The sequence below is a fragment of the Eretmochelys imbricata genome, chromosome 4 (assembly GCF_965152235.1).
Source record: "Eretmochelys imbricata isolate rEreImb1 chromosome 4, rEreImb1.hap1, whole genome shotgun sequence".
NCBI lineage: Eukaryota > Metazoa > Chordata > Testudines > Cheloniidae > Eretmochelys > Eretmochelys imbricata.
In genome coordinates, this window is record NC_135575.1 from 78,353,107 (window position 1) to 78,378,569 (window position 25,463).

The window sequence follows — 25,463 nt, forward strand, 5'->3', positions numbered from 1 at the left end:
TGAAGGTCAGGCTCCTAAGCCACTTAGTCACTTTTGAAAACTTTACCTTCTCTGTTTAATGCTAGGAAACCAGATTAAGTGGACTTAATTTTAAATAAATGTTGAGAAGGCATTTGTTGCAATACTGTGCTGTATCTGATATAAAGGTTTTACACCAATACAAGTGATGCAGATGACATTCCTTTTAAGCTTTGAAAGAATGCAAGAGAGCTTTACTAGATTTGTAAAAATTCTCTTATAGTTTTGGGGATGATAAAATGTGCCTGACTGATCTGAACTTCAAGCAAGATCATTAGTGTAGCTGACATATTTGCTTCTGCAAAAATCATTGCAGAGTTAACTACAGCAGAGGTTTCTGGCAGTTGTTTGAGATTTTTCACTTTTTTTTTTTTTAAATCAGTGTACCATAATATATTCTTGTCATCGATATAATAAATCAGCTACAGCAAATCTGATGAATTTGAAGAGAGAGAGCAGGAGAAACATGAACCCGTGTAGGAAATAATGAAGGAAATCTTTTCAAGTCACTTTTTTGTCTAATCAAAAAGATGGCAATTGTTTTAATATCATTTGCGTTCAGGAAACCTACAAGGAAAATTGTAGAAGTTGTTGCTGACCATTGGTTGCTTTTTAATTATATAGGGTTCAGAAGTGTACAATAAAAAGCCTAAAAGGAGAATGATACGCATTAGCCCACAGAAAAGGAATTTTTACTTAGTTTTTTAAAAAACACATTAACTAGACAAATATATATATACATACTCGTTCATTAGTCTGTTCGTTTATAAGCCGACCCCCCACGATAGTTAGGTAAAAATAGCAAAAACTGTATGACCCTTTCACAAGCCGACCCTATATTTCAGGGGTTGGCAAACTTTGGCTCCTGGCCCGTTAGGGTAAGTTACTGGTGGGTCGGGACATTATGAAGTGGTGCACTTCCCACAGTTCCCATTGGCTGGGAATGGTGAACCGCGGCCACAGGGAGCGGAGGGGCTCCATGCCTGAAGACGCTCCAGGTAAACAAAATGACAGTGTATTAGATATTAGTTTAAAATGATTAAATTTTGGTGTAGATCTGTTTATAAGCCAACCCCTGCTCTTTGATGCATCATTTTTTACCAAAAATATTCGGCTTATGAATGAGCATATACGGTATTTAACCAAATAAAGAATGGGGTATCTGCTTTCCACGTACTCAGTATGTAATATCTCTGCTAATTTTTACCCATTTTTGTTGCCAATATAAAACTATTCAATGGCATACAAGTTGTGGGGTGTTTGGGATCTTTTGGAGAAAACCCCACAAGTTGTATGCTGTTGAATCTTTTTATAGAAAAAGATGTTAAAATATACATGAGCAGGTCTGGTTACTGAGATGTGAAGATTCAGTACTCCATTCCTGATTGCTGAGTTGGCTTTTTTTTTGTCAGTTTCTGCACAAGTGTGGGAAACTTGGTGCTTCCCTTATGTTCTGAGCAATGGTAAAGTCACAGAAGGATTTTTTTCATATGTTTGATATGTAAGCCTACACACAGATTAATGTTCTGTATTAAGGTTCCACAGCAGTGCTCTTGCCCACAACTTTAAAAAGAATGTAGTGCAGGAGATCATGTAATCAATTAATTCTGATAACCTTCTGGTTTCAGGACTTAAATAGTATTTTCACTTTTTCAATAAATTATGCTCTCATGAGTTTAGCAAAGGGGAAAAATAGTAACAGTTATATTCTCAGCTGGTGAAATTCATCTCAGGGTGAATTTTCTGTCTGGGCAGAGGACCATCACAAGGTCTGTTCTCCACTTAGTCCTTGTGATGGTCCTCTGCTTCATGGCCCATGCAAGGACTTAAGTGGGGCATAAAGGGCCTCTGCTTTGGGAAGAATGGAAGGCCTTATCTAAACACAGAAGTTGAAATAGTTTAATTTAAATCCTTTAAAAAACCCATTTAATTGAACCTCTTTTGTGAGTGGAAACTCTTGTTCTGGTTAAACTGATTGCTAATTGACTTAAGATAAACTATAATGAACTTTGCATATCTCTAAATAAGTGTCTATACAGGGATTTGCATAGGCTTAAATATATTGTTTTAAAAATTACACCTTGAGACTGATTCAACAGTCTCATAGGCAAAGGCTCATACATTTTCTTTTTTACTTTTCCCTTTGTCAACAGGCAAAGTGATATTGAATACAATAAACAATGGGCTATCCAACTTATTTTGATTGAATAGGTACTTTTATAATTATCGTTAGGAATACTAAGTTAAAGTTATTTATTTCACAAAGCTATTTAAAAAGAAAACATAGAGTGAGAAATAACAGTCTTGGTCCTGTTAATAACTCATAATTTTGACACTTCTGTACATATCTCAAAAATAGAGAAATGATTTTAAAATAGTATGGCAAATGAATTGACTAAAAATGTCAGCATGGAATTGCTTTAACAGAATAGTTTTTTTGTTAATAAGGAGCAATTGTACCAGACTGACAAAATAGCTGGTCATCTAAGGCAGCAAAATGTAGGTCTAATTGTGTATTCTTTATACAGACTTGAAGTTTTGCCTCAGACCTGCGTCATAACTGTTCACTTGGGCTTCTGTCTGTTAGGAGTGGAAAAATGTTAATTTTCTCATAGTAGCACTGGCTTTAGAGATTTTGCAACAATGATGATAGAAGACCTGGATACTTGTGAATTACAAATATGGCTTTGAAACTAGTCTGATTATGGTAATGCTTGATCCATACACCAAAACATAAACTCTGGAATGCTGTCACTAAAAAGTAGTTCCCTGGGCCAAATTAATCGTTAGTGTAAGTACTTATGACTCCATTTGAATAAATGGAGTAACAGCCATGTTAATTTTTTACTCAGATCTTTAAAATGATCCATTCCCTTCATTCCTTCACCAGTGTCCCCTTCCCAACACCCTTTTTTCTTAGCTGTTGAAAACCTGATCTTTGAAAAGAAACGTACTCCTGTGGGGCTATATGCAGATTTTTGCTGGACAACAAGAAGTCTCATCTAGTACACAGAACATATATCAGCACTGTCAGTGGCTCCAGTCAGAGGCATTTTGAAAAGGTTTTTGCATTTAAAATACCAAAAAATGGTATCACACACTTTCTCCAACAAAATACCCTTCTCAGAACTCCTGAATGGTATTGGTGATCTGGCAGGACACTCTGTAAGTGTCTGTTAGAGATTTAAGGTGACATCTGTCAAATTATGTTTTTATACAAATAATGAATTACTTATCTTTTTTCTAGGATAATATTTTCTGGAAACCAACAGGTCAGAGTAAAATGGGCCAGTGTTTGATGGCCTTGGTTACACTGAATAGCAGCTTACTTTGCAAGTAGTTCCACTGATTTCAGTTGGATGGTTGGAGGAATAAGGTTGTACTCAGTATGATTAAGGGTGGCAGATTTTGTCTGTATAGTTGGGTGTTAACTGATGACTGCAAAATTTTGATATTGACTTTAGGACTGTTTCTTTCCTAAACATGTTTTGTGTGTGTGTATGTGTGAATTTATTTTCAGAATGCTGTGACTGGGAATAAAACCTCCTGTCAGGATTTCCTGAGATTGCTGAAAGGATGTGTGTACACTGGTGTAGAAACTCTGGGGAAGGAGCTTTTTATGTATTTTGGACAGAAAGCATTGAGGTAAGAGAAATTACAGTATTCCCTCTATCTGTATTCTCTAACCATGTACGTTTTCAGGGGTTTTTTTCTCAGTACTATCATTTTCAATTATGTGAAAGTTAATTAGTATTGTAGAGAAACTTCTCTACGCAGTTTGTATCTAGGTGCTGGATATACTAGACAGTGTGATTCTGCTTTTCCGTCGTGAAAGGAGGTGATAATGATAACATCACAACCTACTGCTTTATTCTCCTGAAAGCAGAGGGTAAGTGCCACTTTATTTCATGAATTGTGTTAGGTATTTCTTAAATAAAATATTCTTAATGAAACTGCAGTTTGTTGTAGGCAGAGCGGTAGCAGTGCCTAGAGTTACAGCTGCCTAACACTTTCATTATTAGCCCCATTTTCAGTTGCTTATAACACCCAAACTTTAACTGTTTGGGCTGCAATTGTGCATTCTAGGTGTCTGTCTCAGGCTGATGTTTTTCTGGAAAGTTTAAGTGAAAACAATTCAGTCATTTCTGAGAATGAGGTTAGGGAGAAATAGGTAGCTTCACTAATGTTAAAGACACTTTTTTAAAGAGCTCTAACATTTCCTTGTTGTGGTGTTAGGACTTGAACTTTGGCAGGGGAGGTCTTGTGGTCAGAAAAGTGTCTTGCTGTTCTCATAAAAATCCATCCTGATTTGGCTGAGTTATACTGCTCTAAAAAAATGACCATTTGTAGACCCTCAGTTGAGCTTGTTAGAGGCTTGCTGATAAAATCTTAGAACATTCCATGTGCAGTGCTGATGCTCTGCCGCACAGAGCTCTCTTCAAGCCAATTGTACTGAGCAGGCCCCACGCCTTCTACATGGTAGGCTCAGAGCTAGAACTGTGGATGGGAACAGGCATTCAATAACAATGCCACTGTTCAGTCTAGGGGAAATTACTAGAAGGAGATCATTAGCTCTAGGCTCAGCTCTTCCGCTGACTGGAATGTTTAATTCTGTGCACTTCACAACCCTTATTACTGAGCCAGACCTCAGGCAGGCAAGTATTGTTTCCTAATTTTATAAATGAAGGAACTGAGAGGTTGTACAAGGTCACTTCTGGCAGTGCTAGGAATAGAACCCAGGGCTCATCCACTTAGCCATACTTTCTTTAAGAATGAATGCATCAAATATATGTGCCTGCCTGTGATATCTAAGCATTAGACCATACTCCCTGCCAGCCACAAGACTGGAATTAGGATTTCCGATTCATAAGAAAATAAGAACGACCATATTGCTTCATCTACCCAATATCCTGTCTTCCAGCAGTGGCCAATGCCAGGTGCCTCAGAGGGAATGAACAGAACAGGTAATCATCAAATGATCCATTCCCTGTCACCCATTCCCAGCTTCTGGCAAACAGAGGCTCGAGACACCATCCCTGCCTATCCTGGCTATTAGCCATTGATGGTTGGACCTATCCTCCATGAACTTACCTAGTTTTCTTTTTTTTAACCCTATTATAGTCTTGGCCTTTACAACATCCTCTGGCAAGGAGTTTCACAGGTTGACTGTGCGTTGTGTGAAGAAATACTTCCTTTTGTTTGTTTTAAACCTGCTGCCTATTAATATCATTTCTCCACACCAGTCATGATTTGATTGATCTCTATCATATCTCTCCTTCGTCATTTCTTTTCTAAGCTGAAAAGTCCCAGTTTTATTAATCTCTCCTTGTACAGAAGCCATTCCATACCCCTAATCATTTTTGTTGCCCTCTTCTGAACCTTTTCCAATTCCAGTATATCTTTTTTGAGATGGGGCGACCACATCTGCATACAGTATTCAAGATGTGGGCATACCATGGATTTATGTAGAGGCAATATGATATTTTCTATTTTATTATCCATCTCTTTCTTAATGATTACCAACATTCTGTTAGCTTTTTGAACTGCTATGCACATTGAGTGGATGCTTTCAAAGAACTATCCCCAATGACTCCAATATCTATTCCTTGAGAGTTGTAACAGCTAATTTAGTCCCCATCAATTTATATGTATAGTTGGGATTATGTTTTCCAATGTGCATTATTTTGCATTTATCAACATTGAATTTCTTCTGCCATTTTGTTGTCCAGTCATCCAGTTTTGTGAGATCCTTTTGTAGCTCTTTGCAGTCTGCTTGGGACTTAACTATCTTGAGTAGTTTTGTATCATGTGCAAATTTTGCCACCTCCACTGTTTACCCCTTTTTCCAGATAATCTATGAATATGTTGAATAGGACTGGTCCCAGTACAGACCCCTGGGAGACACCACTATTTACCTCTCTCCATTCTGAAAACTGACCATTTATTCCTATTCTCTGTTCCCTATGTTTAACCAGTTACCAGTCCATGAGAGGACCTTTGCTTTTATCCCATGACAGCTTAGCTTGCTTAAGAGTCTTTGGTGAGAGACCTTGTCAAAGGCTTTCTGATAATCTAAGTACGCTATATCCAATGGACATTGTCCACATGCTTGTTGACTCCCTCAAAGAATTCTAGTAGATTGGTGAGGCATGATTTCCTTTTACAAAAACCATGTTGACTCTTCCCCAACAAATTATGTTCATGTATGTGTCTGACAATTTTGTTCTTTGCTATAGTTTCAACTAGTTTGCGCGGTACTGAAGGCAGGCTTACCAGCCTGTAATTGCTGGGATCACCTCTGGAGCCCTTTTTAAAAATTGCTGTCACATTAGCTATCCAACACTTCTAGTCATTGGCAAAGCATGTCACATTCCCTTCTAGTGGCTGGCCCACATACAAGGGAACAGCATACTGTTGCTCCAACTTCTCTTTTAGCTCAAGTGGTTGAGTTCTGTGCTGTGAATCTAAAGGTCTTGGGTTCCACCCATACTGATCACTGATAGAATTTCTGTTGATTCAGTTTGCTTTTAAAAAAAAAAAAATCACACACCTAGAAAATGACATACAAAAACATTAAAAGAATATTAAGGTGGTAGAGTAAAGCACTCAAAAGTTAGGAAATAAATGACAGAATTGTGATTGTCCATATAAACTGGACAGTGATGAGGCAGAGGGTTGTAAGAAGAGAGAGAATATTTTCTTGTGGCAAAGTCTGAGAGTTGGCAGAGCTGGATTCTAGTCCTTGCTTTGCTCCAGACTTTCTATTTGATGTTAGGCAAGACTGGATGATATTACACATGCACAAGGAGGTCAAATCAAGCTCTCATAATCAATATTAATTCTGGTACTTCTTAAATGATAAGTGTTTGGCTTTGCATGCTTAACATTCATTTTGTGTGTAATAAACAAATACACTATGGTATTCCCATGGATGGTAACCAAAATGAGCCCACCCAATTTTTTAAAAAAAGTCTTCCACAGACTTCACAGCACAAAAGTAAAACTTCTAAAATTGGTAACACTTACATGACATTTGTTGTAATTTTCTAAACTTTAATGGTTTGCTCATAATCAATATACTAAAGAGTCTAAAAATACTTTATGTAGGTAACTCCCAATGATTTCCATTCAAATAGTGGCTACTCAGCACCTCTGAAAATTGGGCTCATACTGTCTAAGGATCTAATTATAGTTCTCCCTGTTTCCAGTGTGGCATGCGATATGTGTATTGCAAATGTCTACTGCAATGCACGTGAAATGTGTCAAACCTAAACTAAAACGTTTGGGGTGACTCTTTTGAAAAACAAGCATAAAACCTAGTTTATATGGTCTGTAGTGTAATATAAACAACTGGAGTTCTCAGATATTTAACATGAATATGAAACATGCATTAACTAAAACTTTCTTTATCAACAATACCATTTTGCAAAAGTTATTTTCATTGTATGTCCATTTAAAAAAAGAGAGAGTATGTGCCCCCATTGTAGTATAAGAAGACAAGCCTATGGCACTGCAGGGTTGTAAGTAATCTTAATTTTTAAACTACCTTTTAAAATTAGTTACTGAAAGTATGTGATCAAAGCTTTAAGTATAACAACAATTAAAATTATGTAGATGCTTCATTTAACCCTAGCTGTTACTTTTGAATCCTGGTCTGAAAATTAAAGGATGTCTAACACTGGAAACTGATGTCCCTTGTTGTTTTTTTTTTTTTAAATGTTGGTCCACTCAATCACATCACTAACTGCTCTGGACTGCCTTTATAAATTGCACCTATGAAATTCATCCTGAAGCTAGCGGGCAGACATTCTTTATTACCATGAAAAAATGACCTTAAATTGTTCTCTTAAAGCTGGACTATGTACAGCTCTAACACAGGTGAGTGTGCAAGGGAGGAGCTGGGAAGGGCCCAAGGAAACACTTGCTCTTTGGCCAAGAGCCAAACACTGTAGATTTGTCTCCTTCACTTCAGGGAAAAGGAAGATCTGGCCATGAAATCCTCTGTCGATTGAATGACTTATAGATAAACAAGGTACATCATGGATAACAATTAGCACATGAGGGAAATTCATGTTTTGTTGAATTTATGATCCACCTATTACTGATAAATGGGACAGTACAATCCACTTCCTGATTGATGAACAATAATGTCAGGGAATAAGTCTTTTGAGGAATTTCTTTAGTCTGAGAACAAGCATCCAACAGTAGTAGTAATAGAACAGGTGCAGTGAATTCACCAAAGGCCACAGTGTAAGCAGAATTTGAACTTATCTCCTATGTTTTCCCTGATTTTGTTTTTCCTCTCAGTTGATTTTGGAGGATTACCATTAGATATTTTTGTGTTTATGGTAGTGTCTTTTAAAAGTAAGAAATAAATTAATCAGTTAAAATCTGAAGAGGTGAGTGGTGGGGAATCTTGTAAATTAGCACAGTTTGTAGATGCATTTTACCAGTGACTAGAGACTAATTTGCTCTAGAGTAAAGAAAATGGCAGTTAGGGTTGTGAGAGATACTATACAAAAGATGTTCCAACAATCTGTTTTCTTCAGAATAACCCTTGGACCTCACCTGAATAAGTCCATCTGGAAATCTTCAAGAACCTATAAAAATACAGATATTTTTATTTTCTTTAGAAAAGGCAAAACCTAGACACACTCCCATATGGAAAGGATTCTGATTTGTAGAGCCCAAATAAAATGCCATTAAAAGCAGTGGAAAGATTCCCATTGATTTCATTGGGAGTTAGATCCAGGACTTTAATGCACCCTTCTAATAAAATTCTGTTACCAGTTTTTTCTTGTGCCTATAACATAGTTTGTGCTGTTACTGAGCAACTATTTTCTAGGAACTAATGAGAGCTTTGCAATTAAAAAACAAACAAACAAAACCTCCAAGAACTTAAGTCTTGCACACAACTGAACAGTTACAACAGCTCAGTTTTTTTCTATTAAAAAAATATTGAGCTTTTTAACACTAGCTGTCATCAGACAGCAGAACCAAGATTTCAATTAAAGTAGGTCCATCCTACTTTCTCCTTAATTAAAATGACAAAAATGCTATTTTTCATGGTTTCAGCACATCAGGGATAATGAGGCACACTGGGGTGGAATTTGTAAAGTTCTTAAGGCTTTTAATAGAAAAGAAATTTATGCATAGAAGTGATTGTGAAATATTTTATTACTGTAGCTATAACTGAGAAGTAGTTATGACAGCTAATCGTTGTGACAGTAGTGTACCTTTAAACAGGGCACTGGGCCTCGATAAGTGAGACACTTAATTACAAACATGCACATTATTTTTTTTCTTATCAAGAACTTTTGGGAAATGTTAAATGCATTTATGATTGATAACACAACACAGAGTTTAAAGCCTACATTTAAAAAAATCCCCAAAACTGCTTAATCTTGTGTAATGCTATAATATCTCCCCGGAGAACTGGAAGCATATAGCAGTAACAACTACTTCCAAAATAGTTATATTTATTAACTTAACTCAACTGAACGGTAAGAAAAAGCTTCTGAAAGGCACAATATACTTCTTGAGAATCAGTTTACAGTACTGCTCTTCTTTTAGATTTGTAATCAATTACTAACAACATAGTTTGTCAATATTTATTAATTGATACACTGTCACCTTTAAGTTAACTGTAAATATTTTTTTAAAACCATCCTTCCAATACTTATGGAAAAATAAGAGTAAACAGATGTGTGGCATTACAGGGGACGGATTAAAAACAAATAGATGTTTGAGATGTTGTCTTTGTTCCAGGCCTCTCCTTCTCTTTCCCCCCGCCCCCCCCCCCGGTCTGTTGTTCACCTCCTTTTAAACCATAAAATAATTAACCTTCCTCTGGAAAAAAAAAATGTTGTTTTTAAAGGAGAAGCTTAGAAATAAGACTTTCCTTTTGAGGTCATGGGGTATATACGATATGTTTGGATTAACTTGTGAAGGACTACTTTAATCAGGGCTGCAAATCAGATTTACTTGTCCTTTGCTCAATACACTGATACCAAGTAGAATATTGCATCAAATTCAAGATCTCTGTCCTCATTTTAAAAGCATTGAATGATCTGCACTTGTGGTACCTAAAAGATACTAAACTCCACTCCTTTGGCATGTTGCCTCAAGAGTAAAACTCATCAGTGAAGGAGGCAGATCTTTCTGTGTGCTGGCTCAAGACTGGAATTTCTGCAGTGTCTAACAACCACCTCAAACGTCTTCACTTCATATTTTTTGTGCCTTCAGTCTTCAACCTCACCTTAACTAATAAACACCAGCACTTATTTTTAAATAATAATTTTTAAGAATTTTAAAAACCTAAACAATCTTTGCCCTGGCGAGAGGTGGGAAAAAGAAAGAACCACCTACGCACAGGACAGATGCTAGTCATATTGTTTTGAGAACAACTGGAAGGTGCTCGATATGGTGAAAGTTGTGGTAGTGAAATAGCTGGCAATTTTGTCTTCTATATTGGATCATTATACTTGGCAGAAGAAGAGCTGATAGAATATTCTTTGAGAAGAACACTGTTCTTGTTTTAGTGAGTCTTAATTTTAAAATGAGTCAGCAAGAAAGAAAACAAGTGTATTTTTTCCCATTGTCCCTGGAGGAGCCTGCCAGGGGCTGTAAGAGTGCAGAAGTACAGGTGAAGAAACTCCCAGGATGCTGCACTGTATTATGGTTGCACAAACGTGTTTCAAATTTAAATCATTAACTGAATGATTGGTTATATAAAGATCTAATAAAGTCACTATATACTTGAGTTAACTTGGATTTAAACTTGGAGAGTGGCCAGTTTGGATGAGCTATTACCAGCAGGAGAGTGAGTTTGTGTGTGTATGGGGGTGGGTTTTTGGAGGGGGGTGAGGGAGTGAGAGAACCTGGATTTGTGCAGGAAATGGCCTAACTTCATTATCATGCACATTGTGTAAAGAGTTGTCACTTTGGATGGGCTATCACCAGCAGGAGAGTGAATTTGTGTGTGGGGGGGTGGAGGGTGAGAAAACCTGGATTTGTGCTGGAAATGGCTTTTAGATAAGCTATTACCAGCAGGACAGTGGGGTGGGAGGAGGTATTGTTTCATATTCTCTGTGAATATATAGAGTCTGCTGCAGTTTCCACGGTATGCATCTGATGAAGTGAGCTGTAGCTCACGAAAGCTCATGCTCAAATAAATTCGTTAGTCTCTAAGGTGCCACAAGTACTCCTTTTCTTTTTGTATATACTTGAGTGCTTCTTAGTTGCTAGTAAACACAGTCCTTTGTGGGAGGAAAGAGAGACCATGTAAACAAGCACTTCATGTCACCCTATTGCTGCTAATGATCAGAATTATTTTATATACTTAGTGAATTTAATTGCCAAGCTAGAAAATAGACTACTAACATGCCTGAGAGTGTTGTTAAGATGCAGATTTTTTCTTCCAGAAATGTGTTTGTCGCCTAGGGTTCACTTTGGCATGAACGGTTCCATGTGTATTAATCCAACTGCAAGCAAAGACCGAAATGGAGCACCACCAATTCTGGAAATACAGCTTACTGATGATATGGTTTGTTTCTTTGATGCAACAGTAGAGCTTAGGTAAAGTAAAAATTAAAGCATTTCTTCAGTGTTCAATCTGTGTTCTTTTTATAAAAATAAGGTTTTCACCATATAGTTGAGAAAAGATTATTTTGCATTTATATAGTGGTTTTCATCTGAGAATTTCAAAGCACTTCATAAAAATTAATTAAATATGCCTCCCAGCTTTAAGGAAGGTAAGTATACCTCATTAAAGCTCCCAATGTCCTTACTGGGTATGTAAGTAATTTTAATTACTTTGTGAATAAATAACTGAGGTACAGAAAGTGACTTGCTTAAAGCCATCTAGGGAGTCAACAGCAGATTGGGATTCAAACCCATGACTCCTGATTCTGCTCCCTGCTCTAACAACTGAATGTGCCACCTGTATTTTGCCCTTTAAACTCTCGCTTCTGCAATCGGATTTAGACAGGTGGACTTTTGCTTCTGCATGGATCTGATTACAAGGTGAGGGTCTGGGCCTTTAATGGTTACTGTATATTTCCTATACTTGGTATGTTTTATCTTGTGCTTCAATATTTCAGAATCTATCTATCCCAAAAAAATGTAGGCAGGTATTTTTTAGCAGTGCTTGTGACACATGTTTTGGGGCATATTCCCAGCCATTGGCGCTGTTCTTCTCACCTGTGTGGAAGCTGTAGAGGAATAGCATCTTTGTGAGGTTTTTCTGTAAAGCACTGTGAAGCTTTCAGATGAAAGGCGCTGTATAAATTCAAGGTGATTTTAATATATATATTTTCTATTCTAGAATAGGCCTTAAATATAAATATGTGTAAATCTGGGCTTTCTTGCATCTGTTACTAAGTTTGTGGGGGTTTTTCCTTTAATTTATGGATAAACTTTATTTTAACATGTAAATGTTTATCACAATAAGGTGCTGGTCTCCTTCTGAGCATTCACAGTGTAATGTGGTGTTGATATCTTAATCCAATAGCTTTCACTTCTGGACACTGAATTCTTTTATTGTTTTATTTATTAATTCTATTCAGTATCAGCTGCCCTCTTTGTAAGTAAAACTTTAAAAAGGTATTTTTATTTTTATTTTTTTACACTTTGGCTAGAATGAAAAACAAAAATCCTGTCTCAGAACATCAGGAATATGTGCATTTGGAATGACACACACAGTTTTTAAATGGTGCCATACAGATATGTTTGTTCATAAGAATGGTGGGCATTCAAATCTGATTTAGGTCATGAATGAAATGAATCTGATGGTTCCTCTATATCCCAAAACTGTTTTGGAGAACCTGTTCATGAAACAAATTGCACTTCAACGAACTGTGTTTTGTGCTGGAGCTGCATGTTTCCATGAGAGATTTGGGGCAAATTTCCCTAATGCAGATATCTAATCTATCATTCATATTTCTCCCCTGTCACCACAGTATCTGAGCATAGAAACTCAGTCTTTAATTTATTTATCCTCACAACACCCTGTGATGTGGGGCAGCACTAGTATCCCTGTTCTACAAGGGGGGAACTCAGACACCCAGAAAATAAGGGCTAGACTCACAAAGGGAGTTGAGCATTGTGACGCTGAGTGTTGCAGTCCCTAACTTTTAGGTGCCTAGCAAATCACAGGAATAACACTGCCATTCACAAAGCCTGAGTTAATTGCTTGGGCTCTTTATACAATGAACGGGGAGAGATAGGCATCTTAGACTGCCATTGACAAAAAACAGCACTCTAAGCGACTTCCTGCCTAAGCTAGTGAATGGGAGATGCCAGTGACATGGGTGTGTCCGAAGTTTTGCCCTTCTCACAGAGACAGTGCTCTTCTCTAGATTGTATTTAGGTGCCTATCTCTGCTTGTGATTCTCAGTTATGAAACCTCTTCTAGAGTTAGGTGCCTAAGACATTTCCTGCAAGAAGCTGGGGGAGGAAGAGCTCCCTCATAACCAGAGGTTAAGGTACTCACCTGTGATGTGGGCGATCCTCAGTTCAAGTCTCCCCTGTGCCTAATGAGAAGACGGGATTTGAACAGGGATCTGCCACTCTCAGAGGAGTGTCCTAAACACTTAGCTGTAGGATATTCTGATGTGTGTCTCCCTCAGTCTTGCCTGGAGGTGCTGTTCCACTTGTAAATAAATAAATATTAATTGGGCCAGAGAGAGAATGAGAATGACTCTGTTGCCTGGTGCTTAGGAAACTCACCTAGGAGGTGAGAGAGACAGGGTCCAGTCCTCTTACTCCAGTGGCTCTTTCTTTTATGATTTATCCACAATGGAACAGCTTCACTGGGAAAGACTGAGGGAGCCCTATCTCAGAATATCCCATGCACAATGCCCCTGAGAGGTGGCAGATCCCTGTTCCAATCCTCTTCAGGCAGAGGAGGGACTTGAACTGGTGTCTCCCACAACCCAGTGGTGAGTCAGTTAGGTGAGCACTCTAATCACTGGGCTAAAAGTTATGAGAGAGCACCTCCTCTTTTTCTTCTCTCCACCCTCCGCCCCCTGTGTTTTGTGAGGAGTTAAGTGGCCTCTGAACATGCCTACTGGATCGGGGCCCACATGTCAGTTAGGTAAATGAACAACTGTCTTCCCCTGGTTTGTGAATCATTTGGGGTTCAGGCAGGAGATAGGTGCCAGGATGCTTAGAGGCAGCAGTACATATGCTCAGAGGCAAAAGCTTAGGCACCTAGGGAACTTTTTACTGTAAATGCTTAGGTACAGAGCGAGTTCAGGCTTCCCCAGGATTAGGCTGCGACTGAGAAAGAGTATCTTTATGAATCTTGCTTAAAGGGTTTTGCCACACAGGAAGTTTGTGGTATAGAAAGGGATTGAAACCAAGTCCCAGGCTTGTGCCCTACCCACTGGACCATCCTCCCCTATAGTTAGTTACAACTGAGAGTCTCTGCTTAGGAAATGCATTTAACACTGTAAATGCTCGGCATGGACTGATAATTATTCTTAGAGCTGACTTGAACAAGGATGGGATGCTTGCCTATGCACATGGCCTGGCACTAGTGTATTCTATGTATGTGTTATTAAACCACCATATTTTTGAAAAAGGGTAAGACTTCTGTGTTTTTCTATGCATGTCACGAGTATCTGCGTGGCTTTTTGATCTCTGTGTAATGTGCTAGGGCACTCATAAATACTACACATTGTGTAAGTACTGTCTAGTTACAATGAAAGATAGATTATTTTGTATTTTGTCTTGTCTTGCAGGAATGCTGCTGAAAGTGAACAGAAAGTAAGAATGATGGAAGACTTAGATGTATGCTCTCCAAAATTTAGTTTCTTAAGAGCAGAAAGTGAGATTAAGCAGCAGAAAGGTCGCATGTTATGTGATGTGTTATTGGATCAGGCAGTGTTACCTGGAGTGGGAAATATCATAAAAAATGAAGCACTCTTTGACAGTGGTCTCCATCCAGCTGTTAAAGTAGGTGAAATATTTTCATGGATTCCCTTCTGTACCAATTGCAAGCAGCTATTAAGACCATAAACATGTATCTACAAGATATTTTGGTCTAGTTTAGATTTTTGTAGGGAGGAGCTTGTAAGGTTTTAACAATCTTCTACACCCTCCATTTCCCCTAATTAATGCCACCCTGGATTCCAGTGATCTCCCAGACTCTACTGTCATGCTTGACCATCCTGCCCTAGGAGGGTTAGTGTGGCACTCTCTGGAGCCTGTCAACACTGCTCATGGGTTGGATGGGAGAGTTGCTGCAGCAGACATGCTATCTCTTTAACTCACATCCCTTCTTGACCAGAAATTAATTTAATTTTCAAACTTTGACATGCTGTCTTGAATCATGTTGTGCTACCATGAAATTGCCATGCCAGTCCATTATAAAATAGATAAATTCAAACACAAAAATCTCTGTGGACTCTAGATAGTTTAAATTACAACATTTTCTTCATCATATTCAGTTACTTTAGTCCCTCAGACTCTGCTCTCAAGCTTTTCCCATGCAGTGCATTCACCATACCTCATGAGACTCTATATGATTTGAGGCTCCAGACCTTCCTCAGATTGTGTAGGCCTTGTCTTTCATGACAGGTATGAATAAATATCCTCAAAACAATCTAAGACCACCTGGATTCTTAGCTAAAACAAGGTTGATCAGAGTGTTTGAGAGAAAATCATGATAACTCAGTGGAATGAAAACATATCTAGCCTTAGGCTGTATGAAATTTAAAAGGTGAGTTACAAATTTAGGCCTTGATCCTACAAAATGAACTCCTGAAGCTAGTGAGGGGATCTCTCGTTCTCTTCGCAGGACTTGGGCCTTTTTGGTTAAAGACTTAAGTATTCCTGTAGGAATGGGCTTTAGGCCTTGTCCTCACTGTGAAACATTACCCCAGAATTCCCACTGGTTCTGTCACTGGCTTATCTCAACCAAGGTTAAAACCAGTGGGAACAAGTCTCCAGAAGTTGGAATCAATTTTACCACTGTTTCAGTTAGAGCAAATTTAACTAAAATGGTGGTTAAAAACTGTTTAGCTACCAGAGCCTTGTCTACACTCCAGTTCCTGTTGGTTTTAACACTGGTTCAACTGAACTGGTGGGGGGAATCTTTTCATATGCTTCCCCGGTGTAGGCACAGTTCTAGAGTTCAGGTATTCCTGTCCATTTCTCAGGTACTTTTGTTCACTCCATTGTTACTTGTGCTCAGGGTTTGAGCCTTGGTGCCCCATGCAGCTTCCACATGATAACTCTGTTCACCAGCTAATGACAATCACATTCAGAATTGGAAACCCTTTGCCCCTCTCTTCACTTGCTCCCTATGGGTACATCTATACAGGGATAAAAAACCTGTGGCATGGCCATGGCTGGCCTGGATCAGCTGACCGAGGCTAGCGGGGCTCCAGCTCCAGGGCTGAAAAATCGCTATGTAGACTGTCTGGCTTGGGCTGGAGCCTGAGTTCTGAGACCCTTCACGCTCACAAGGTCCAGCTCAAGCCAGACAGTCTACATAGCGATTTTTCAGCCCTGGAGCCGGAGCCCCGCTAGCCTCAGTCAGCTGACCCAGGCCTCCCACGTGTGGGTTTTTTTTTTTTTTTTTTTTTTATCTCTCTCTAGTCCCACCCTAAGTTACCCCACAGCACTTCTGTTTCCCCTGTATGTCCTGGGAGTTAATAAATCCGGGCTCTGGGGGAGAAGTGCATTTCAAAATTCAGCGACCCATAACAGAAAATGTGTGGCTCTAGGCACTCTCCTGATTAAACTGAGGAGCCTTTAACTCAAGTGTGTCCGTAGAGATATGCACTGTTGTAGCTGCGTTGGTCCTGGGATATTAGAGAGACAAACTGGGTGAGATAATATCTTTTATGGGACCAACTTCTGTTGGTGAGAGAGAAATTTTCAAGCTTACACAGAGCTCTTCTTCAGGTCTTGGAAATGTACTCCGTGTCACAGTGGAGTACAAGGTAAACAGATTGTTTAGCATGAGTAGTTAACATGCAGTTCAAGGCACCTTTCAAAGTGAAGGGCCTGATTACACTTCTCCTAGCCATAGAAGGGGGGAAAAAAAAAGCTTATGGGGGAAGGGGAAGGTTTAAATGGATTACAGATTGTTGTAATAAGCCATAAATCCAGTGTCTCGATTCAGTCCATGATTTTTAGTATCTAGCAAGTTATGAATTTAAGGTGCCAGGCTTGTCTTTTGAAGTTGTCTTGCGGGATTCCTTTGAGGATGAGGACCGAGAGGACATACGTAGAGTAATCGCCTTGTCAAAAGTGTTCACCCACAGGTGATACGATGTTTTTGTCTTTTATCATTTTTCTGTGTGAGTTCATTTGAGAGCATAGTGATTGTCTCACCACATAGCTGTTATTGGTGTTATTGGTTATTGGTGGCATTTAGTGTACTGGATGAGGTACACCACGTGTAGTGATAGGCACAAGTAGCACCCATGGATCTTGAAGTGTGTGTTGTGGGGGTGCTGATCATCATAGCAGTGGAGATAGATCTACAGGTTTTGCATCTGTTGTTCTGGCAGCATCTGGTGCCACTTTGGTTGGCGTGTCCTGGTCTGTAGGGAGCTTGCTTCTAATTAGGAGGCTGGAGAGATTGGGGGGTTGTTTGAAGGCAGAAGTGGGAGTTCAGAAAATATTTCTTTGAAAATGGGGTCCCCATCAAGTATGGCTTGTAATTGTTTGATGATACCCCATAGGGGTTCTAGTGTGGGGTGGTAGGTGATAACTAAGGCTACGATTTAGTCACAGGTATTTTTAGTAAAAGCCATGGACAGGTCATGGGCAATAAACAAAAATTCATGGCTGTGACATATACATGACTTTAGTACAAATACCCGACTAAATCTTGGGGGCTGCTGCTGCGGGGGTCGGGGGGGCGTGCATTGGGGGGCTGCTGCTGCGGGGGTGGGGGGGGCGTGCATTGGGGGACCGCTGCTGTGGTCTGCCTGCTGCTGGGGGGGGCCGGGGCCAGTGGCTGCTCCGGCCGCCCCGGGGACCGCTGCCCACCCGAGCAGTGGCCAGTGCGGCTGGCTGCGGGGCCACTCCAACAGCAGCCGGTGTGGCTGTTCCCAGGGCCACCTGAACAGCTGGCCGTAGAGCCAGCTGCTTGGGCAGCCCTGGGGTCAGCCACACTGGCTGCTGCAGAAGTCATGGAGGTCACCAAAAGTCACGGAATCCGTGATTTCCACGACCTCTGTGACAGACCCGGAGCCCTAGTGATAACTAGAGGTATGCAGTTGGAAGGGGTTTTATTTCCATATTGAAGCAGGTGGCGGAGATGTCACACACGAGAATTAAATTCTCTAATACAGGATTCTAAATCACTGAGGTGTTGGTGTTAACCTATAAACTCCAGCAAGAAACCAAGAGGCAGCAAGTGCAGATTACTACATGAAACTGAAACCCATACTGGGGACCATTAGGTCAACACTGAAGTAAAACACTGACAATTTGTAGCTGTTTTGGGGGCAGCAGCACAAAGTCAGACACTGTAGAATAGTAAATAAGCATATTTGTGTATGTAAATATACAGCAGAGGAGGCAAAAAAGTATGAGAATATATGAGACCAAGTAGCTGTGTAATACCATGTTTGTTGGGGGTATCCATAGAGACACTCTCTAATTATAAATCTCTTTACTGTAGTTGTTCCAGTGTATTGTAGTTGTATAAATCTATTTTTTTTAAACATTTTTGCCTTTTTCACAGGCTTGTCAATTGACAGATGAACAGACACATCGCTTGGTGAAAATGACCCTTGATTTTACTCTTCTCTTTTATAAGGTGAGGGCGATAACTTCTAAGAGAGAAAATGCACTGAAACTTTGCACCAAAATGTGTAAGCTGTATGTAGCCATCTAGTGGAAACAGTAAAAAGATGCAATAAGTCATCATGCTGAAAGTGGGAAGGACTTTTTGGTTCAGCCACTATTAACTGTTTGAGAAAAAGCAAGCAAATAATGTGAGATATTTGAGAGTAATTGGATCCTCACTGCTTTGTTCATAAAGTTTGAAATAAGATGTGTGGTATTATTTAAATACAAAGAGTAGATTTGACCTAGCTTTTTAGATTTTAACTTACATTTTGTAGAAATTCACCAAGGCAGTCTTCTCATTCACCCAGGGATGAGTGGGGCTTTAAAACCCTGAATCCATTGAAACCAGCAAGAGAGAGGTAGTCTTGTGGTTAAGACACAGAACTGGGAGCTAGGAGATGTGGATTCTGTTCCTAGCTGTGCCAGTGATTTTTTGCATGACATTGGCCAAGTATCTTACCCTTTCTGTGGCTTGGTTTCTCAATCTTTAAAATGGGTGTAATATTCTGCATTTATACAGCATTTGCTGTTGAAGGACCTCAAAGAGCTTTTAAAGAATGAAGTAAGCCCCTAAATCCTCTCTAAGATAGGTCCTGAGCTAACCCATTTTGCAGTGTTATTAGTAAGAGTAGTAACATTTTATCATTGTTTCTAAAATGGTAAATACTGTGGTGTATACAAATTCCAGTTAAACTTTACATGATGCAAATATTTTGGGTCTTGTTTTGTGAACACAAACATTATTGGGCATTCTTAAAACCATACTGAAATAGGAAGAAATGCAAGTATTTAAACAAATGTTACAAATTACAGAAAGAACTGGCTGGTAATGAGAACATAACTCTAAATGCGGAACAGAAATCCAAGAAGAATTGAATTATGAATATTTGAATGAAGTGGTATTCATATTTGAATCTGATGCAAAGACAATCGAAGAGTATTATCTGTGTAATTTTTTTAGCTGCAAAGTTGTCAGTTCGTGTGTGTGCGCTCTCTCTCTTTATATTGGAAGATACAGAAGTCTTGCATTGGATCAAATCTCTTTCTAATCGCATTATAAAAATGTTCTATTTCAGTGCCGCAAAACAGGATCAGCCCTCTACAAACATTACAAGGTGTACAAACGCCCTAACTGTGGTCAGTGCAGTGGAAAGATCACGGTTTGTCGTTTAGGAGAGAATAACAGGATGACATACTTCTGTCCTCAGTGTCAAAAGGATAAACCTCAGCTTGTTGATGTTAGGTATGGCATTTGCTTTATAACTCTTTAAAGCGTGGCCCTACTCTGAAAAGTGCTGAATAGAACTGCTCCCTGTGTGTATTCAAAACTCTGTATGCTGCCTTTACTGACAAAAAGGGGCTTTTATTGTTTTTTTTTTTTTTCTTGTGAGCACAGCAGCACTAGTTCAGCTCAGAGAGTGAGCTAAATTCAATTCCTATTTGTACATCAGCATAGTTGTTGACTAAATTCCACACCTTTTCAATTATTGGCTAAATTCCGATTCGAAATACCTTATTCAAACCTTTTTAAATTATTTGAACCATCAATTGTTAGCCTACATAATGTGAATTTACATAACTATGTGAATATATAAGTTATCGTTGCTCTTGCTCAAGATGACACAAATGAGTAAAAGATGATTGACTGACAACTAATCTTAAATTAGATCCAGATCCTACAAATACATAAGCAGGTGCTTAACTTTATACCTATAAGTCCTGTTGATCCCGCTGGGGTTACTTGTGTAAAGCTAAGCACTTCTGTAAGTCTTTGTCGATCAGGATCTTAGATCATAAAATCTTCAGGACAGGGACCATGCCTTTCTATATACAATGCCTAGTACGCTGGGGCCCTGGTCCTGACTGAGTCCTTTGGACACTACCACAGCATAAATAACTAATAATCCATTGAAGGCAATGGGACTTCCCAAATGTCACTAAGAACAGATTTTGAAGTCAGTAAGATTTCACGGTTTGGCTTACAAAATCCTTAACTAATGCTGATGTATATGAAAGAAAGAACCCTACTTGACTCTGACCCCAGGTGTATCTACTGGGGTCACAGTTAAGGGGAAAATAGTTTTACTTCTAAACTAAGCCATTTGATATAGAAGCTGTTAAAAGATAATAGTATAATTCTACAATAATGGTGGAAGCTCACAGTGCTTTTCAGAACAGAATCTCACTTCAGCATTTGAGGAATTTTTAATACATTATTTTATTTAAATAAACTCATTAACCTTTTCGTGTCTTTTTAAATAGATGTTTTTATAACTTACGGTTGAAAGATTTGGGTATAGTAATTTTTTTTTATTTTCAAAAATGTGAGTATAACTGACATACTATACAAATGTACAGTAAAAGTATTTAACAAAGAATTTTATGTAAGATTCAGGTTTCACAGCTGAAATATATTTGAAGTGAGGAAATGGAAAACGTTAGAGAAGATGCCTACAGAAAGTTCCCCCTGCCACAATGTACATATGTAGTGTTTTCTCTTCCTGTTTTTCTTAAAGAGCAAATATTGCTGTCCTTACTCAGATGAGTTGTTGCATTGAAGTAAATAGTTGGTTACATGAGTAAGGTGAGCAAGACCTGGCTTAACTGTTCCTTAATATATTATTGTTTGAGCCCAATCCTGTTCCCATTGATATTAAGGGGGAGCAGTGCCGAGCCCACTGTTTAAACAGATTTCACAAAGTACCCAAGATATGTAATGTGGCTGAGTCAATGTGGTGGTAGAAATCTTAACTTCTGTGCTTTCATACCTTTTTATTAACTGTGCAGCCTCTCTTACTATGACATAGGTTTTACATTAAATTTCCTTTGTTTTGTTCCTTTGTTTGTTTGCCAAACTTGACATTTTACAGAGGCTAGATTTCTAGGAAATGCGGAGCATCTACCCTCTGCAATTTGGGCCCTTTTTAAAGTGAATCAAGTTGGGCACCCAAAGCTCATCTTAACTAATTCGCCTCTCACAGTTTGTATGGTAACTTCCAACTTGTGTATGTGTATATCTTACTATATGTTCCATTCTATGCATCCAATGAAGTGAGCTGTAGCTCACGAAAGCTTATGCTCAAATAGATTTGTTACTCTCTAAGGTGCCACAAGTACTCCTGTTCTTTTTGCGGATAAAAACGAACACGGCTGCTACTCTGAAATCCTCAATTTTGAAAATCTTGGTCCGTCTTCTTACTGTTACCAGCTAAATGTTCCTAGTTAGCCTTTGCCATTTACACGCTGTTGAGTTGAACAGGATAGGGAGGGAATGAATTCACATCGTTGATGTTCCTATTGGTTGGCTGTGATATATATAAAAGTGAATGAACTGGGCAGCAGTATGTTATGTAATTTGTTTCGGCTTTATAGTTATAATGAATAAAATTATAGAAACTTATTTTTTAAATGAAAACTTTGAATGTACAACATTATAATGGAGCAAAATTTTGCAGTCCTTGTCAAATCATGGGAATCTACGACTCTTTATTTTAATCATGCTTGTGATTTTCTCCTCATGAGTCTTGGGAGAATTTTACTCTGTGTGTGCCATTGAGACATTTTCAGGCTTAGACAATTGTGATAGCAGCAGTCTTTCTACTTGGAAAGGTGGGAAGGGAGAAAATACATTGATATCAAGAGGAGCAAGGGATACAATTTTCAAGTGCCTCATTTTCACTAAGCTTTCAGTTCCTTATAGTGCCTTTGAAAATTTTACCCAAGACTTCATTCAAATAAAAATTTTAGCTAAGATTAGAGAACATTTAAATCCCCACCACCATCACCTTCTTCTCAGGCAATTATAACTCAAATAGCTGAAGGGATTTTGCTAAAGGTATGTTTGGGTTTTTTTAAACCTTTGAGCACAGATCAAACAAAGAAAATTTCAGCCTATAAGATAAATATTTCACATGCTGATAACTTTCTGAAAATATGGGGGAAAAGAGTTATAATGAGAAGTGACTAGCAGCAGGTTGGGGTGAGAGTTGTGTTCTGTGGTGTCAGGTAAACAGAGAATGATACAGAAAAAAATCTGCTTTTTTTCTCACCGCCCTCCTAGAACAGACTGATATGCTAGGACTCACAGACAACAATAAAAGTAAAGCTGTGCAATATTTTGCTTTTAAGGAAACAGTAAAAGAAAAGAAAGCAACAATACAATTTGTCATTTGAAAAAGCTATCTGGTAAAGGTAGCCATAGACCAAAATAATCTCCCTTTTCTCCCAACGCTATTGTTATTCAAGTGTCAGAGCACACTATATTCCATTGCTTTGTTTTCTCTATTAGACTTTCCCAGAATGAAAACACACTTATTTCAAGTGTCAAGGATTTTATGAAAAGGCTGATTTACTGCTCCAAGATGCTCTGATTTTTAAAGCCAGAAGGGAGCATTGTGCCTTGTTACAGGTGACAGTCTGATTAAAGTATCCTAAAGACTTAAAGGAATTCTTTTAAATGTTCTTTACCTTATCAAATCCAAGCAAGTCTTCAGTCTTTAAGATAATGAAATGACAAAATTCCAGTGAACTAAGAATAAAAATATTTTAGATTACTAAGCAGTCTTCACACCTAGAGCTGTCACAGATCCAGTTAAACACACGTCTTGGCCACTCACCAGACTGCTATTAGGAAATCCAGCCGCTGAATCCCTGGGTGTTTTAAGCTTCAAGAGTCTGAAGAGAGTCCAGGCACTGCTCTTGTCTTGGGGTCCTTAGACATACTCTTGGGGTGCAGATCCTATGTCTAGTACCCACTTATGAGAGCCACAATCATACAGCCAGCTGCCCACTCCTGGAAGGGTGCTGACACTTCAGGCTTCCTCCTGTAGCTTAAACACATCTTCTTCCAGAGCTCCAACACCACATGGGTGTTCTGGGCCCACAGTTTACCTCTTCAAGGGACACATGAATAGTGTAACATGTAACATTGCTCTTTACCTAATTGTACAAGAAATACACAGGTCCGTGCAAAAATAATAAGCCATCACCACTACCAGAATTGTTTTTTGTGAGAAAGCAATTAGGTAACTCCAGGAGAAGGTTCATGGCTGTAAATCCCATGAAGAGATAGGGACCTCCCTCCAGCCCAGACATAAGTGCATAAGACTCTTTTGAGGGGTGGGACTTAATACCTGCCCCTCTCCTTGGCATTTCCTGTTGGCTAGGTTAGGCAGCTCCACACTCATCTGGCTGGTTTTTTTGGATGCCATTCTTAGGCGCATGACTTTCTCAATGCATTGTACAGGGAGCATGTCTGCCTCGAGGCCGTGGATTCCACTAGTCAGTAGGGTGCCTAAATGTTAAATATTGCAATGTCAAATCTAAATCCCCTTTTTGGATCTAGCCCTCTGAGACTTCTCTTCCTAGCTTGCCCTCTCTGATTCATCCACTCCCTCTCACCTGGCCACACTTCCTGGAGGGGTCTCTGTCATCCGCCTATGAGTCCTTTTTAAAGTGAGCTGTAGCTCACGAAAGCTTATGCTCAAATAAATTTGTAGTCTCTAAGGTGCCACAAGTACTCCTTTTCTTAACACCACCTTGGTGTCTTTGTTCTGCAGCTGGTAATTTTTCAATCTCCAAATCCCTAGTCCCCAGTTGAGGGAAGTTATAGAAAACTGATTTCCCTAGGATGCAGTTACTCTTCTGGTCTCCCCAGAAGGAGAGGTGCTGATCATCCTTAACAATTGGCTATAGTCCCTGGGCTGGGAGGGACAGTTTTAAAGGCTTATCAGCAATGGTGGATACATAAATCTAGATGCATTCCATGACACAGCAGTTTTCATCGTAACAACTTCATAATATCAACTAGAATTCAGATTTTGTACAGACACATTCCTCAGATTGTCACTAGAGCTGTTCTTTTTTCCCTACAGACGATTTCAATTTTTGGTGAAACTTCAAAAACCAAAATTCTTCATCCAAAATCAAAAATAGTTTGATTTGGACATGCTGCCATGGTAACTTACAGGAGTCATAGTTAGGGTGCCTCATGCTTTCATTTTCCTCTATGAACCAGGCTCCCTGGTCTGACTACATGTCCCATGATGCAATATGGTCTCTCCTCTTGGAGAGGAGAGGTGATATACCAGGGAAGTCCCTGGCCATGGTGCATCATGGAAAATATAGTCTGGCCAGGGAACTGGACTAATGCAGTGGAAAGTGGCATGAAGCAGCTAACTAAAACTTCCACGAGGCATCTCAGTAGCATTTCCAAATTAAAAAATTTCTAATTTTAGATGAAATATTTGTTTTCTGATGAACCTATATTTCTGGTGGAAAGACACTTTTGCAAAAAACTTTTAATCAAAAACCCAATTTTTTGTCAGTTTTAATGGATTTTTTTTTTTTACCAGCATTAATAAAACCTTTTAAAAAAATTAGTACCTATTGTATTATTATCTGCTGCTGAAGTGGCTTCCCAGAATCCACAAGGTAATATCAGGGGAAGAAAGAGAGGGTGAAGCTTTTTAAAAGTAAATAATTCTTACCTCTCACAAAATTGATAAATTTATAAAATACAATCCTAGGCATGCTTAATATGGTAGCAGAGCTCAGCGGGGCTTGCTGCTTGTCACTAGCAAAGCATTGTGAGAGACAGCCCAGGTTGGACACTTAAGGGGACACAGCAG

General features: G+C 39.0%; 1 protein-coding gene and 1 long non-coding RNA gene across 2 annotated transcripts in view; one reads left to right on the top strand and one right to left on the bottom strand.

Moving 5' to 3' along the window:
- NEIL3 (nei like DNA glycosylase 3) overlaps positions 1-25,463 on the top strand; it is a 36,602-nt gene that overhangs the window by 1,423 nt on the left and 9,716 nt on the right. Inside the window, exons 2-6 of the mRNA XM_077815504.1 lie at positions 3,539-3,663; positions 11,461-11,595; positions 14,763-14,976; positions 18,728-18,802; positions 19,911-20,077. Of these exons, the coding sequence (XP_077671630.1) occupies positions 3,539-3,663; positions 11,461-11,595; positions 14,763-14,976; positions 18,728-18,802; positions 19,911-20,077 (716 nt within the window). The remainder of the gene's footprint in view (positions 1-3,538; positions 3,664-11,460; positions 11,596-14,762; positions 14,977-18,727; positions 18,803-19,910; positions 20,078-25,463) is intronic.
- Positions 609-24,352, bottom strand: LOC144264124 (uncharacterized). The gene is made up of 3 exons (XR_013345956.1): positions 23,302-24,352; positions 8,587-8,618; positions 609-667 (listed from the first exon to the last, which is right to left on the bottom strand). It is a non-coding gene; the product is annotated as an uncharacterized LOC144264124 (long non-coding RNA).